The 15,351-nt window shown below is 44.4% G+C and overlaps 1 protein-coding gene across 1 annotated transcript in view; it reads right to left on the bottom strand.

Annotated features, from left to right (window-relative positions):
* HSD17B4 (hydroxysteroid 17-beta dehydrogenase 4) overlaps positions 1 to 15,351 on the bottom strand; it is an 883,985-nt gene that overhangs the window by 133,442 nt on the left and 735,192 nt on the right. Inside the window, exon 20 of the mRNA XM_086961070.1 lies at positions 9,920 to 10,006. Coding sequence (XP_086817196.1) covers positions 9,920 to 10,006 — 87 coding nt within the window. The remainder of the gene's footprint in view (positions 1 to 9,919; positions 10,007 to 15,351) is intronic.

Genomic DNA, 15,351 nt, shown 5'->3' with positions numbered 1-15,351 from the left:
AATACTGCCCTTTGCTTTCTTTCATATCCTGTCAGTCTACAATCAAGTCCCCAGCCTCCTGTAACTGTGCAGCCAGGTACTTTATTGTCCTTCTCTTTAAACCTGCACTACTAGTTACCTGCATGCTGAGCCGAAGGGATGCTGGTACTGAAAAGCGGACACAAAAGGACCCCCTGGTTTCCCCCCCTGATTTGACACACAGTGCGTGACTTTGCCTGCTTATTGCCGTGATTTAAAGTTAATTTATCTACAATACTATGAAAACTAAGTGTTGATTAAACTGTACTGGGCGATTTGAGATATCCACGCTATTCACTACCAGCCTCCACGTTATACAATCGAACGGAAGATTGAAGCAGCAATTGTGGCACTTACTGTAGTGTGCAGTCTCGGTCACGGTACGGGTCTTGGCTGCATCCGCGATCCAGGAGTCGAGTCGACCTCCCAAAAATAATTTCTGGACCAACTTACAGTGCAGGACTCACTAGATCTCATATTGGCATCCTCAGGACAAGCAACAGTTACAGACAAGTCCCCCGTAAGTTGGAGTGACCACAACTGACAAGCTCATTACCTTCGGTCTCGTCTTATCAGGTAGAGACAGTATCTAGATGCAAGTGACGTCTTCACAACCTATATAGATGCCACTCCGGCACCCTAAAATCAGTTACATTACACTACTTTCCACACCAGAAACGAAGAGCCATGAAGAGTACTGATATTGGTGTGTTTAAAAACTAGGGCCCTGAAAGGGAACAACCTTGACCCTAGAAACTATTCTGCAGTGCGGGGAGGGGTTAGTGAGGAATCTGCGACTAGATATTGTCTCTACCAGATAAGGCATTACAGAAGGTAAGTAACATGTCCATCGGATAGAGACATCTAGCTGCAGATTCCTTACCATTGAACAATACCCAAGCAATACCATCCTCGGATGCTGGACTGCGGACATGTTTCAGACTAGAAAGACCTGCAGGAAATGGGTGTCCCTGCGGACCTGACTGTCAAGGCAGTAATGCTTGGTAAACGTGTGCAAGTATGCCCACGTTCCTGCCTGACAGCATTCCAGGACTGGGACTCCAAGTGCTAATGCACTTGGAATGAGCTCTTAAGCCTTCAGGAGGCTGCTTCTTTTCCAGAGAGTACCAAATATAAATGCAGAGGACTACCCATCTGAAGATAGTCCCCTTCTGCACCGGTGACCTTTCTTTTCTTTTTTTTTCTTACAGAGTTTTATATAGTGCGAACTTGACCCGAATCGGGTATCAGAGCGTTTTACATAGCATCAGTTGCATTGCATGAAGACACATTCATTTTTGTTGGGCACGGGGAGATTAAGTGATTTGCGCATAATCACTGGATGTTCAGCGTCATTGCCGAGACTCAAACCCAGTTCCCCAGATTCGAGGTTGACCGCCCTAGCCATTAGGCCAACTCCTCTCTCTTCTTTGGCTCCAACATACACCCCAAATGGTTAATCGTCTACTCTGAACTCTTTTGTGCTGTCAAGGTAGAACCACAAAGCTCTTTTTTTTGTATCCCTCTAAAGAAGAAGAGCAACTCCACTGTCTGGACAGTGGAGTTGCTCTTCTTCTTTAGAGGGATACAGAGGAGAGTAGAAAGCAGGCAAGGAGACAGATTGCCATACATGGAAAGGTGGTACTACTTTTGGCAGGAAAGAGGCCTTAGTGTGAAGCACCAATTTGTCAGGAAATATCGTTAGAAAGGGAGGCATGGACGATACAGCCTGTAGCTCGCTCATCCTCCTAGCAGATGTAACTTGCACCAAAAAAACTGTTTTTATTGTGAGCAGCCAGAGGGAGGAATTATGCAGAGGCTTGAAAGGAGCACAGATAAGGAAGGTGAGAACCAAATTAGGGTCCCACTGAGGCATAATGAATGAATGAATGAGTACGCTCTTATATAGCGCATGGCTACCCTGAGGCATTCCAGCGCTGCAAGACCATGGACAGAAGAAGACACTCAGTGAAACAAAAGTGTCTTCAATCGCTTCCTGAATACAAGATGGTTCACTTCCAGCCGAATGTTATCTGGGAGTTTGTTCCAGCCCTTGGCGACATGGAAGGAAAGCTGGCGGCCACCCATGCGGGCTCGCTTCACCCTGGGTACCTCCAGCAAATTTTGCTGATTAGATCTCAGGGATCTAGAGGCAAGATGCCGGCGAAACAAGGGCTGGAGAATAGTAGGACCAACATTACGTATTGACTTGTGCGCCATACAGAATGTTTTAAACATGATCCTTTCCTGGATCGGAAGCCAGTGAAGTGACCGAAGTGCCGCCTTTGCCGAGCAGCGTCTGGGAAGATTCATAAGCAGCCGAGCTGCACAGTTCTGTACTGATTGGAGGATCCGGATAGAGTCAACTGGAGCTCCCAGATAAACGGCATTTGCATAGTCCAGCCGCGATAAAATCAGCGACTGGACCAGCAGGCGTCTGGCCTCAAATGGTAGGAGGGAGAGAACTTTCCTAAGGACCCTAAGTAGTCCATAACAAGTCGCCGCCACCTTCTTGGCCTGAACCTGAAACCCCAAAGTGGAGTCTAGCCAGACCCCCAGACTCTTTATTTGGGTGTTTGGGGTGGGTGGGGAGCCCAGACACTGCGGCCACCAAGGGTCGAGGTTGATGGGAGCTTTGTACCCCAGGAGCATGATGTCAGTTTTTGCCCCGTTTAGCTTTAAAAAAGACGTTGTCATCCACTCCAAAATCTTGGTGAGACAGGGGGACAAGTTGTTACTCCCCTGATCTCCGGCGTCATCTCTCGCCAGAGAGACGACGACCAACTGCGTGTCATCGGCGTAGGTGATACGCTGGATTCCCCAGGGAGCACCACCTCAGCCAAAGGACTCATGTAGATGTTAAATAAAGTTGGACTGAGAGAGGAGCCCTGGGGAACACCGTGACACAGTTGCAGTTGCTCGGAAGAAACCTCCTCCTCAAAAACTGAGAAAAATCTCTCCGCCAGAAAGGACCGGAGCCATTTAAGGGCAATTCCTGAGATCCCTGCCCGATGGAGGCGCTGAAGCAAGAGTGGGTGATTAATAGTGTCGAAGGCTGCGCTGAGGTCCAATAGGACCACCGCAGCGCAGCCCCCGGCATCCACAATACTCCTAGTCGCCTCCACCACCGCCACCAGGGCAGTCTCTGTACCCTGTCTGGCTCTAAATCTAGTCTGAGAGGAGTGAAGGGCGCCCGAGGTCTCAACAAAAGAGGAGAGGATCTGGTTGATGTATTTTTCAGCGATCTTACTCAGGCCCGGTAGTAACGAGATGGGTCTGTAGTTAGCTAAATCTTCTGGGTCCAAGTTATTTTTTTTTAGGAGGGCTTTAACTTTCGCCATCTTCCAGATAGGGGGTATGATACCTGTGTTCAGGGATGAATTAATGACCTGCATAATAACAGGGCACACCGTCCCTGAGACCTGTTTAAGAGCTGCAGGGGGTGCAGCATCCAGGGGTGAGCCCGATTTGAGGCCATCGAGCAGTCTTTCCACAGTGGCCAAGTCAAGTGGTGGAAAAGCATCAAGACTTTCGGCGGCATCAGATGAGGTCTCTTCCAGAGTCCCCTCCAGGCTTTTTATGGAGTCCAAGGTCAATTTTGAAGACTCAAAGCCTGAGTAGATGACGGACACCTTAGCGGCAAAAAAGCGGCCAGACCACCACATCTTTTCTGGGGATCAGGAGAAGCCCTAATAACCGAGGGGGGGGGGTAATCAGGGCTTGGAATATTTTAGAGATTTCTCTAGGCCTATTAGCTGCTTCAGTAATTTTGATCTGATAGTACGCCGACTGGGCAATTTCTCGTTGTTTTTTATATGCCCTTAACTCTGACCTGTATTCATTTTTGGAGGCAGTTGCAAAATCTTTCCTCCACTTCCTCTCCGCTCTTTTACAGAGCTGTTTTTGCTCCTTAAGTTCCCTGGAATACCAAGGCTGTTTGTTAGGGCCCATCCTATGTTGGACCACTTTTTTGGAAGGGTGACATCCAATGTAAGGGTAAGCCACTTTTTGAAGACCTCATTGGCAACGACAGGGTTATCGTGAGGGACCGGGGGGGGGGCCCGCAACAAGGCAGCCTCCCAGTCCTCCGCCGACAGCCTCGACCACGTTCGGCTGACTTTATTAGATAGACTAGCTATGGGAAAAATTTGGTCTCCAGGGGCCCAAACAAAAGGAAGCAAGGCATGGTCTGTCCATGGGGCAAAGCTAGGGTGATTGTACCTCATATTACTGAGGTTGGTGAAAAAATGATCTAATAGATGACCTGCTATGTGTGTATGGCCAGTCACAATTTGCTCCAGGTGCACTACTCCCAGAGTGTCCAACAGACACTGAGAGGCAGCGTCGTCCACCTCATCAAGGTGCACATTGTGGTCGCCCAAAATAGAAAATTTGGGTAAACTACTAATGGACACTGAAATCTTGTCCAGTAAATTGTTACAGAAGCCGCGGTGGTCGCCTGGCGGCCTATAGACCAGGATACCCGACATGGTACAGGAAGGAGAGAAGGCAATTGAGAAGCCCAAACTCTCACATTCCAAAAGTGGACTCTCAGTTGTTCTACATGTAACTGGATTTAAAAAAATTATAGCTACTCCTCCTCCCCGACCGATTTGACGGTCCTGCCTAATAATTGAATAACTGGGTGGTAGGGCCCTGACGACATCCGGGTCTGATGCCTCAGTAAGCCACGTCTCTGTCAAAAATAGGGCATCTAGGTCTCGTTCCTCCAAGAGCATGCGGATTTACACCGCATGCTTTGGAAGAGAGCGACAATTTAGTAATGCAAATGTGTGGTAATTCGCATTAACAACTGCTGGCCCTATCTGTGTACAATGTAAACACGGAATTCCTACCTCCTCAAAGAGGGGGCTGATAGGACAGCAGATAGTGGCCCTATCTCTGATTGCTCTCAGCTGCTTCCCACTATAGCGTAAGGTATCCATGACAGGGGGAGCCACCAATTATACCCCTTGGCCCGACCTGGCCCGTCCTGGCCCGGACGGGCACAGACAGGCTTTCCTTGGGCGCTCCTTCAGCGCGATTAGGCGCGTCCGCTGTCGCGTTCGCTGCGCGAAGAAAGAACCTCCCAATTTTATGGGCTTGAGCGCGGGACCGGCGCTTCCTGCCCCAGCGACTGCAGCGTCAACCTGCCTCCTTCAATATGGCCGCTCTGCCTAGCCGGCCACCTCCAAGCCCCGTCCCCAATTCAGCTCCGAACTCGGCTGAAATAAGGGTGAGCCAGCTGAGAAGGCAGCGCTGGTATGTGTGAGTAAAGTCAAGACAAACAATCAATTTTTTATTGAATAATGAAGGTGGAAACACATGTACAAAGCCTTTGAGCATTTTATGTACAATGGGTGACTTAAATAAAAAAGATTAGTCTGGCATCCTTGGGTAAGCAGACAAATACCCTTTCAGTGTGCCCAGAGCAGTGCCCTGCTGGGCAAGGGTCAAAATAAGCAACAAAACATCCGAAAGGGAAGCCGAAAATACCACAAAAACAGAGATTATGGCCTGCAGACAATGGCAAAAATACTAGCCTACTGTCATATGGCCTTACGAATTTGAGTCCTCTATGCCAACATCAAGAGAAATTAAAACCCTAGGGTTAACCATGGATTCTGACCTTCTACACAATAAAAACAGTATGCTGCATACCAACATAAACTGCAATACATGCCCTTGTAATCGTCAAGCTTGACAATGCAAACAGTCTATAACTTAGCGTGCCCACATTCATCACAGGCAAAATGAACAAGTTACTTACCTTAGGTAACTCCTTATCTGGTTGAGACTATCAAGCCGCAAATTCCTTACTTTAGAATTATCCCCAGGCGCCAGACTAGATCCGACATTTTTTGTGAGCAGTACCCCTATGTGCCGGTAGGAGGCGTTGTTCGACTACGCGTGGCATTGTCGGAACTTTAATAAATGTGCGTGGTGCCTATATAGGCACGATGATGTCAGGGTCTTTTCATGACTTTCCATGCCAGGAGCATGAAGTCGCAAAGAACACTGACGACCAGTGAGTAAAACTAGACCTGAAAGGGGAACAGCCCTGTCACTAGAAATCCATTTGCAGAAAGGGGATAATTGGCGGGTAGGCCAGGAATCTTCAGCCAGACTGAGTCTCTACCGGATTAGGTGATACCAAAGGTACGTAACTTGTTCATTTGATAGAGAAATCTAACCACATATTCTTTACCTTATAATAGTTACCAAGTGATTCCTCCCCAGACGTGGGCCTGCAAAACAATTACATACCAAAAAGTCCTGCAGGATTGAGCGGGCAAAGAAACCATCCCTATGGACCTGACACTCCAGGAAGTAGTGCTTGTTAAACATGCGCAGAGATGGCCACGTTGCTGCCTGGCAGATGTTCAGGACCAGTACTCTACGTGATAATGCAGTGTTTGTAGCCTTTAATCTGCTGGAATGAGCACGTAAACCTTCTGGAGGTAGCTTCTTGGCCAATGTGTAACAGATTTTAATGCAGAGCACGATCAATCGGCAAATGGCCTGTTTCTGCACATCCTCCACATTCTTGCCCTGACAAATCCCACGAAGAGTTGATCGTCCACCTAAACGATTTTGTACGTCAAGGTAGAACAACAATGCTTTTTTTGGGTATAGCCTGTCGAGTCTCTCCTTTCCTTACAAGGATGAGGCGGAGCATAAAAAAGGTAGGCAAAGAGATGGACTAAGTGGAACAGGTTGACTACCTTCAGCAGAAAGGATGCTCGAGTCCAAAGGACCAGTTTGTCAGGCAAAAACAAGATGAAGGTAGACAGTGCCTGTAGCTCACTGATCCTTCGGGCAGCTATAATTGTCACCATAAAGGTCATCTTTAAGAGTACAGCGGCTCAAAGGGAGTGCACATTAAGAAAGAAACAACCAAGTAAAGGACCCATTATTGAGTGCAGCGGTCTCTAGATCTGCACTGACTGGCGCGCAAAGAAAATAACTTATGTCAGCGAACTGGGGTGGTGCCTATATATCCACCACACGTCACGTCCAGTGCAGATGATGCCATCAATGCCATGCGAAGCCAGACTATACCACCCACTGGCATGCAGGGGTACTGCTCATGAAAAACATCTGGCTCCTGTCTGACACCTGAGGATAATTCTAAGGTAAGGAATCTGTGGCTAGAAGTCTCGATCAGATACAACTCACTCAAAATGCTGCTGCTAGGGTTCTTATCCACTCTCACCCAAGACAACACACGACCCCATTCCTGAAATTGTTCCACTGTCTACCTATTGCTAGAATGGCAATGTTTAAGGCACTATGCATTGTCCACAGCACCTCCCAAGGAAAATAACCTCTACACCTACAAGGTAAATTCTAACAATACAAACAAAACACAACATTGCACTCCAGGCTTGCACCACTTATCATACCACCTAGGCATACGAAACTCGTAGGAGGTACAGCTTTCTCAACACAAGCCACCAAGCTCTGGAACTCAGTACCTGCCAGCATCAGGAGCATATACACTTTCAAAGACAATTGAAAACATGGCTATTGCCAAGATAATTACACCACCCCCATCCTGGGAACAGAGTCCAGAAAGTCAGATGCACACTCAAGTGCAATCTTCAGCTTACAACCCATAGTTTGGAAACAACCCAGCCAGCATACTGCTTCTGATATGCTGGTTAACTAAGAAAAGTCTGACCTATGGTTTGCTGGGGCATTACATAAGTATGTAATTTCATATATAACATTTATGGCACACATTAATAAGGCAATAATGCAAAGCGCTCATCAGACAATTGGAACTTCTACCCCTTACATTCACATAAGACATATCTGCTACGAGGGTTGTCCATCAACAGCAGTGTACAGCCAAAAAACAGTCATTACCAAATGAACAGGCATGAAACAACTGAAGAGATCTGTCACACACTGGTGAACAATTTAGTGGACTCTAAGTTAGACCACCACTGCAGATCACAAGTATCTAGACACGTTGGCCTCTTCTTTACACCTCACAATGACACTCAGAGAGGAGTTGATAGTAAAAATGCCTATGCCAGCAGATCTCTCTATTTGTTTCCCCTCTAACTATGCCAGCTCAGGACCACATGAACAACCTAGTGTAGTAACCAGCTAAGCAGACTGTACTCAAAAGAAATACCATAAAGGGACCAGCGGAGCAGTTCCAAGCTTCCAGCATATTGAAAACCTTCAAATTGCACCTCTGCTCCTCACGCTTCATCATCCACCACACAGCTATGTGCTACGCCTCATAATACAATAACCGCACCTCAATGGTCCTCACTCATGACATGGAAACACTTCCACATAGTATCACAAAACAAAGACAACACCCTTTCAACCATACATCTTACATGGTATACCTTACTAGAAATGTACGGAAGCACTTCAGTGCCCTACCTAGGGACCTACAATACAGTTGCAAAATAATAAGACTAGTTTATTAATTTTAACGGACAGCAAATTCTCTTTTCTCTATTAGGTCTATTAACTGCGCAAAGTGCGTCTTAAGCTACTGCGGGAAGCAGCGGAACTTTGGTACTGGATCAGGAGGATACTAAAAATCCCCTATTATGGGTATTATACTTCCATTTGGGACAGCCCAGGATCTCCTGCTTGGACTAAAGATGCATTAGCTATTCCTCTAAGAACTGCAGGGGTAGAAATATGGGGACATCTTTTTCCGGATGGAAAGCTGGTTGGGTGGAGTCAGGGAGTGGACATCTGGGGGCAGGCTATATCGAAATTTAAATATCTGCAAATCCATAGTTGGGCTGGTAAAGCTGAAACTATCGTGGGACTTCAGAATGAATTGGAAGAGAAGATCCACTCAAGCCAAGTGTATAAAAAAGAAGTAGGACTCTGGTACTGGTCAATATTGGAGACGACGGATGGTCAGTTTATACTGCCAGAAACGCTGTGGAGTGATTGCTTGCCGGACATCGCATCTGACACTCAATGGCAAGTAACTATGGCTATGTTGTATAAAGTTGTCAAACCCGCAAATTTAAGGCGAAATCATCTTTTTACACTCCACAGAGCGTATTGGTCTCCATATAGACTTTCAAAGTTCAAGTCTGGAGGGCTGGTGGAATGCCCAAAGTGTAGAAGTCCCAATGAGAAAGATATACACATGTTCGTGGAGTGTCCAAATATTAAAGAGTTTTGGGAGGAAGTAAGTAGCTGTTTATCCCAAGCTATCGACCAGACTGTCAAGGTAAGCCCTGAACTTATTATAACTGGAAGGTTGAATTTGCAGATAAAAAGCATAGATGATAAAGCTAAACTTGTATTTTATGGGATACTCTTGGCCCGCAGAGAGATATGTAAACTTTGGGTCTCCCCTTTATCTCCCGGGATTTTAGACTGGTTGCGAGCTATGAGATTCACAGCTAAAATGGATACTCTGGGTCCGACAAAAGTTAAATGCAAATTTTGGACATTATTTTTGGCACACTTTGGGTGATGAGTGTTTCTCTTAGAGTAAAGGGATAGGTGGATTTGTAAGTAATTTCAGTCCAATGATTAAGGTCTTGGCCTATCTCGCCGGTGGTGCTTTTTCAACGTGACGGTGGAGTTCACCCATGTACCAACCTCCTACAAAGGGTGGCATATATAAAGAGGCGGTCATGGACTGACACTACTAGTGAGGTTGTTAATGGTCCCGGTATATGAGATAAAAAACCCATAGGCGGTATCGTTTGGTTAGAAATGGGTGGCGTAAAGGCTAATGAGGACAAAAAAAAAAAAAAAAGAAAAAAAAAAAAAAGCCTGTCATACTGAAAGCACAAATCCTCACTGTGATGCAATCCTTAGATTTTCAGAGACAGGAAGGCGTCAATTGCAAATTTGGGGAAATACAGGACATCACATCTACATGTCCACAAATCCTTACCTTGCTCTGCAGGTAGATCCGGTTTCCTTCTTTCCACATCTCTGTTTGCAAGGTTTGGCCTGGAAGGACTGGTTTTGCAAACCGTACCTGCAAAAATGTTGTGCATTTCATCACCCAATGATTTAGATTAGAATAATACCTTTGTATCTCTGCAACACAACATATCCAACAAGTATTGATGTCACAGCTGACAACTGTTCTATATAGACCCAATTAATAGCCAAAGGTACTTAAATAAAAACAAGGTTAACATTGATTCTGCTGCTTTGCACACAACGGTTACAACAGTCACAGTGCTAGCAGTGCGAACAACATAAATAGCAGGCATCTGTGCAAGATCATTGGAAATGGGCCATTGAGGTTCCAGAAAAGAAAACGGGGGTTAGAAAATTTGCCTGAAGTACCTATCAATGAGAATGACCTTAAGGCAGATAAAATATGCATCAGGGGCCATCAGAATGAGACAACAGCAACATTAATTGTATCACAATATGTAATATCCATACACTCTGCAGAAGTCTTTTCTATACTGCATGTCCACAAACTCTGGCTTTGGATACCTTATATGTTAATTAAATTAATCATTCAATTCATTAACTATCAAGTAATAACATCCAATTTCTTCATTAGTATCTTCTTTTCAGGGAAAATGTTGTTAAATCATTTTTCTTGAAAGATATGTTTTCATCATAGAAATAATTTAGCAATACGCAGGCTGTATATTTCATATGTAATTCGCTTCAAACCAAATTATTTATTCTACTCTCAATGCATTTCAGACAGGAGTTGCCCTTCATCAGGAGATGTAGATCATAGGATAAAAATAATAAACTGAGTGCTATCCATTGAAGTAAATTTGGAATAAAAACTAATATCACCATTCTTAAGAACATTGCAAGTGCTGTGTGTTTAACAGGAAAACTGCACCTGCCCTGACAATCCCCATTAACTAGAAAGGAACGTCTTTGTGCAAAGCTAGAAAGATTACAGACAAGACAAATGTAAGGTAGAATGAGGCAACCGTTCCTCTCCACAGGACATAACTTGAAGAGCAGTGACACTCCTGCTCTCAGATCACCATGGCTTACTGAAGCCAGTCAACAGGATCAAGATGTCCACCATGTCTAATGCTACATACCAGGGGAAAAGGACAAATCCCATGCTCCCTTCTGAATGTTCGAAGCATTTTATCTCATGCTCCTAAGGGGGGAATTCGGGTCCTGCAGCAAATAAAATATTAAATGGAAGCCAGTCAACGATGCATGCCTGGTTATATTAATTTTCCAGTGCAACATTAATCCCTGAAGGTATTTGGAGCCTTTGAAATATAGCAGAGTCTCTGGTAGAAATGAGACTCAAGTGGTCTTCTGTTGTTCCGGAGGACGTCCTTCATGCGGTCCTTGACAGTACTGGAAATGATGTTTTAACATGTCTGGACGCAAGGGCATCAAATGACCAAGTAATGTCTGCTTTTGGGAACATCTGTAACTCCATTGACACTATCCTGACAAACAATACAAAACCTTCAAAGCCAAGAGAGAAAAGGTGGTTTGATCACACGTGTTCTAGAGCTCACGCCGATTTGCTTAAGGCCCTTAAAGCTGTCCCTAAACACCGTCCATTAATAACCATACTAAGATCTTCGTATAAGAAAGCCATAGAGAATAGGAAGAAGGAGATCAGGGAATTAGCTTGGTCAGAATTGTCTGACCCTGAGATTGTTAAAAATAGTGCTGATTTTTGGAGGGTAGTTAATCAGCCTTTTTTCTCAGATAAGAATCAGGCCTCCCTTGAACTAAACATCTCGGATAGTGAATGGGTTACTCATTTTGAAACGATATATTCAAGCAACCTAGTTGACGATTTGGCAGATAGTCTTTCCTTTTCTCAGGAGATACAGGGTGTTGTTTTTGAGGCCTTGGAAATTGAAACAGCTATTGACCAGACTATAAAAAATAAGGCCCATGGGCCGGATGGTGTCCCAGCTGACTTTTTTAAAACGGACACAAAGCTTTGGTCGAGGGTGCTGTGTGGTGTTTTTAATGCTATAACAAGAAACAGCATTCCAGCTTCCTGGAAGGAGTCCGTAATTATCCCAGTCTTTAAGAAGGGAAGTAGGGTAGACCCAGCATGTTCTCGCCCGATATCCTTAATTTATTCTTCAGTAAAAATTTTGGGCAGGGTCATCCTACTTAGACTTCAGGCTTGGCTCGATGATAGAGGGGTCCTATCCAATCTGCAGTACGGTTTTAGAACTACACAGGGCACTATGGACCAGTGCCTTAACCTGCAGATGTTAATAGACAAATACACTAGGGCGAAAGATGGGTCGTTATATTTAGGGTTCATGGACCTATCTTCGGCCTTTGACCTTGTGAACCGCACCAAATTGTGGCACATCCTTGCCGATCTGGGTCTTGATTGTGCGCTTGTTAATCTTTTAGCCGATCTTCACTCAGACCTTCAGGCCTCTGTCAGGATTGACTCAGGGGGGCGACGCACTAGTCATTTTAAGTCCAAAAGAGGGGTGAGACAGGGGTGCATTCTGGCACCCCTGCTCTTCACAGTCTATATCAACGCCCTCGAATTCGAGCGAAGACTGCAACGTTGGACACACCGCGTATAGGGGAGACAATTGTTCCTGTCCTCCTGTACGCGGACGACGCGGTGCTTTTGTCCCGCACAGGACTGGGCCTTCAGCGGTTATTGGATGCTTTTGGCCGTTTCATGACATCTTTAGACCTTAAGATAAATGCCAAAAAATCACAAGTCATGATGGTGGGTAAAGGTTCACGCTGCAAGAAAGCTAAAACTTTCTATTGTAGCAAGGCAGAAATGCTTAGAGTAACAACATTCCCGTATCTAGGAGTTACGTTTGAAGATAAAGGGAGCTGGGGCCCTCAAATAAGAAACAGACATAGTGCCCTAGTAAGAACATCTTCTGCCATTTTGAGTTTTAGCAGAAGGCTGGGGGCTAGGCCAATCCCAGCCCTCATGACCATCTATAACGCCAAGTGCGTGTCTGTTGCAACTTATGGCTGCTCTCCATGGGGATATGGGTCGATAGACTGCCTCCAGGCTTCTGAAAATACATTTTTTAGATCAGTCTTGTCTGTACCCCAGTCAACACCTTCTTATTCCGTTCACTCTGAATTGGGGGCTTACTTTATATCAGACAAAATTCGAGTGGCCCCCTTAATTATGTGGCTTAAAATCTGGCTTAACAGCGAACTATCTCTAAATCAGGCCATTTTGAGGGATTGTCTCCTACTTGATAATGTCCAAAAAATTAAGTGGCTAACTTATGTTAGAAATGGTTTTAGCGCTCTGGGACGACCTAACCTCTTTTCCTCAACGGAGTCTATATCTCGGGCCGACATCGCTAAAACTAAAAGCGACATTCTATTGAGGCTATCGCTAATAAGAGAGGAAAAGGAATTAATAAAACCTTTGGTTAGAGCACACCTTCTGGTCGCAAACCCACCGGGTCCTGAATTCTACCTCACTCTGGTCAACCGGCCCTTTCATAGGTTTTTATTAACTCGTTTTCGCCTGAACATGATTCACCTGATATTAGGCCAGTATACATCCTGGTGTAAACCTGATTAATTTCTTCCTTGTTCTTGTGATAGCTTTTCTATCCAAGATACTATGCATTTTACCATGTTTTGTGGGCATTTTACAGTGGAAAGGAGGAAGTTTCTTGTGCCAATCTTAAAAAAGGCAGGGTTTCTGCAAGTTAGACCTGCAGTTCTTTACTTGCAGCTGCTAAACGACCCTAGCACTGTCTTTCATATAGCCAATTATCTGGTAGCTGTGGTGCGCACCAAGAAAGGACTTATGGTGAAAGAGAGATTGGACACATTGTTATGATGTACTGCACCTTGCACTTTACTGGTCAAATATCATTTCAATTATATATTAGGATTACGGGGATGGCGGCACGATGTTTTTTTAACCTTTTTATGACAAAGTCAACAGTGATGATTTTCAAAACACCTGGAATTTTTGTTTTTAATTAAATCATGATATGTGGTTTTTAAAATGGTATGCTTTTTAACATTGTATAATGTATGCTTCTTTACCATGAATGTATGTTTCTTTTTGTACCGTGCCTTTTTTTTATATTGATTTATCGAATAAAAGATCTTTGACTGACTGACTGACTGACTGACTGAGAAATGAGACATTCTGCGACCATGGAAGGAAATCACACCACTAAATACATTGCTTGAACCAGGTGGCTTCCTGCCTACAATTAATAGAACAAAGACACTTTTTTAACTTTTGCGCTGACCATTGCCCAGTAAAGGATTATATGAATGTGTATAAGCTTTCATGAACTGAAGGAAGAGTTTTCAGCAAGAAATCATGTGTACAGCAGTGAGATGGACCAAATGCAATCCACAATCCAGGTTCAGAGATATCTGAACTACAAATAGATGATATTAGGGCAAAACCTGAAACTGAGTGAGGTGTGGGGGTTCTGGTCCTAGTCAAACAATACAATTAACCTGAGATAATCTGAAATATGATGACAGATTTGCATCCAATGTCACTTCAGCACAGAAGCGCTAGGTCTCACTTCTCAGGATATGCTTTATCAAGCCAAGTTGTTTGTGTCTCTAGCACTTGAAGTATTTCCTTTCTCTACCAAAGATTAGAGGGAGAGTAATAAATAAATGTGTGCCTTCCCCACTAAGGGTTCATCCATTAAGTTTCTTTAGGTGGAAAACAGGACAAATAAGCAGAAGCTTAGAAGCAAAAGTCACTATTCTCCACACTAGCAACCGGCGGGGGACAGAGATTTGAGTCAAAAAGAGGGCTCAAAGGTCAACTAAGTGGTGATACAGGGCTAGAGAGTCAAATAAGGTACAGTAAGAAGCTATATAAGTCAAGAAGTCTGTCAATTCACTGACAAGAGAACAGTAGAAAATATGGAATTCCAAACAAACATTTATAAATACTTAAACATCAGGTATTACTTGCACCTATCACACAAAACCAACAAGTAAACTCCGCAGGTGCAAAACCTGTACTATCTCCTGTAGAACAAACACAGAAAAGCAACACAGCACGTCACCTGTGTTGAGATATTATGGTAAGATTAAAGTTGAAACAAAGTCGAGGTTTTCAAATTTGAAAAACGAAGGTGGGATAGAGAGATCAACAGGGAATGTGAGGAAAAGAAATGGAAACGTGTCTTCTAGGCAGCCACTGAGATGACAAACATCCTTGTGGATGGAATTCAAATGGATGTTAGCAAGAAAGTTCTTCAGAATACTTTCAAGTAAATGAAGAATAGTCTGGTAGGAAGTAACATCTTTGCCTGATATTTGAAGGTTTAGACTATTATGAAGTGCAGGACCTGAAGAAGTCCCAAAGAGCACCCTCATTTGCCGTACAATGGACTACTGATACCTGTCATGGGT

The sequence above is a fragment of the Lissotriton vulgaris genome, chromosome 3_1 (genome assembly GCF_964263255.1).
Source record: "Lissotriton vulgaris chromosome 3_1, aLisVul1.2, whole genome shotgun sequence".
Classification (NCBI taxonomy): domain Eukaryota; kingdom Metazoa; phylum Chordata; class Amphibia; order Caudata; family Salamandridae; genus Lissotriton; species Lissotriton vulgaris.
Note: the sequence above shows the minus strand (reverse complement) of the source record. Positions and strands in the feature narration are given on the sequence as shown.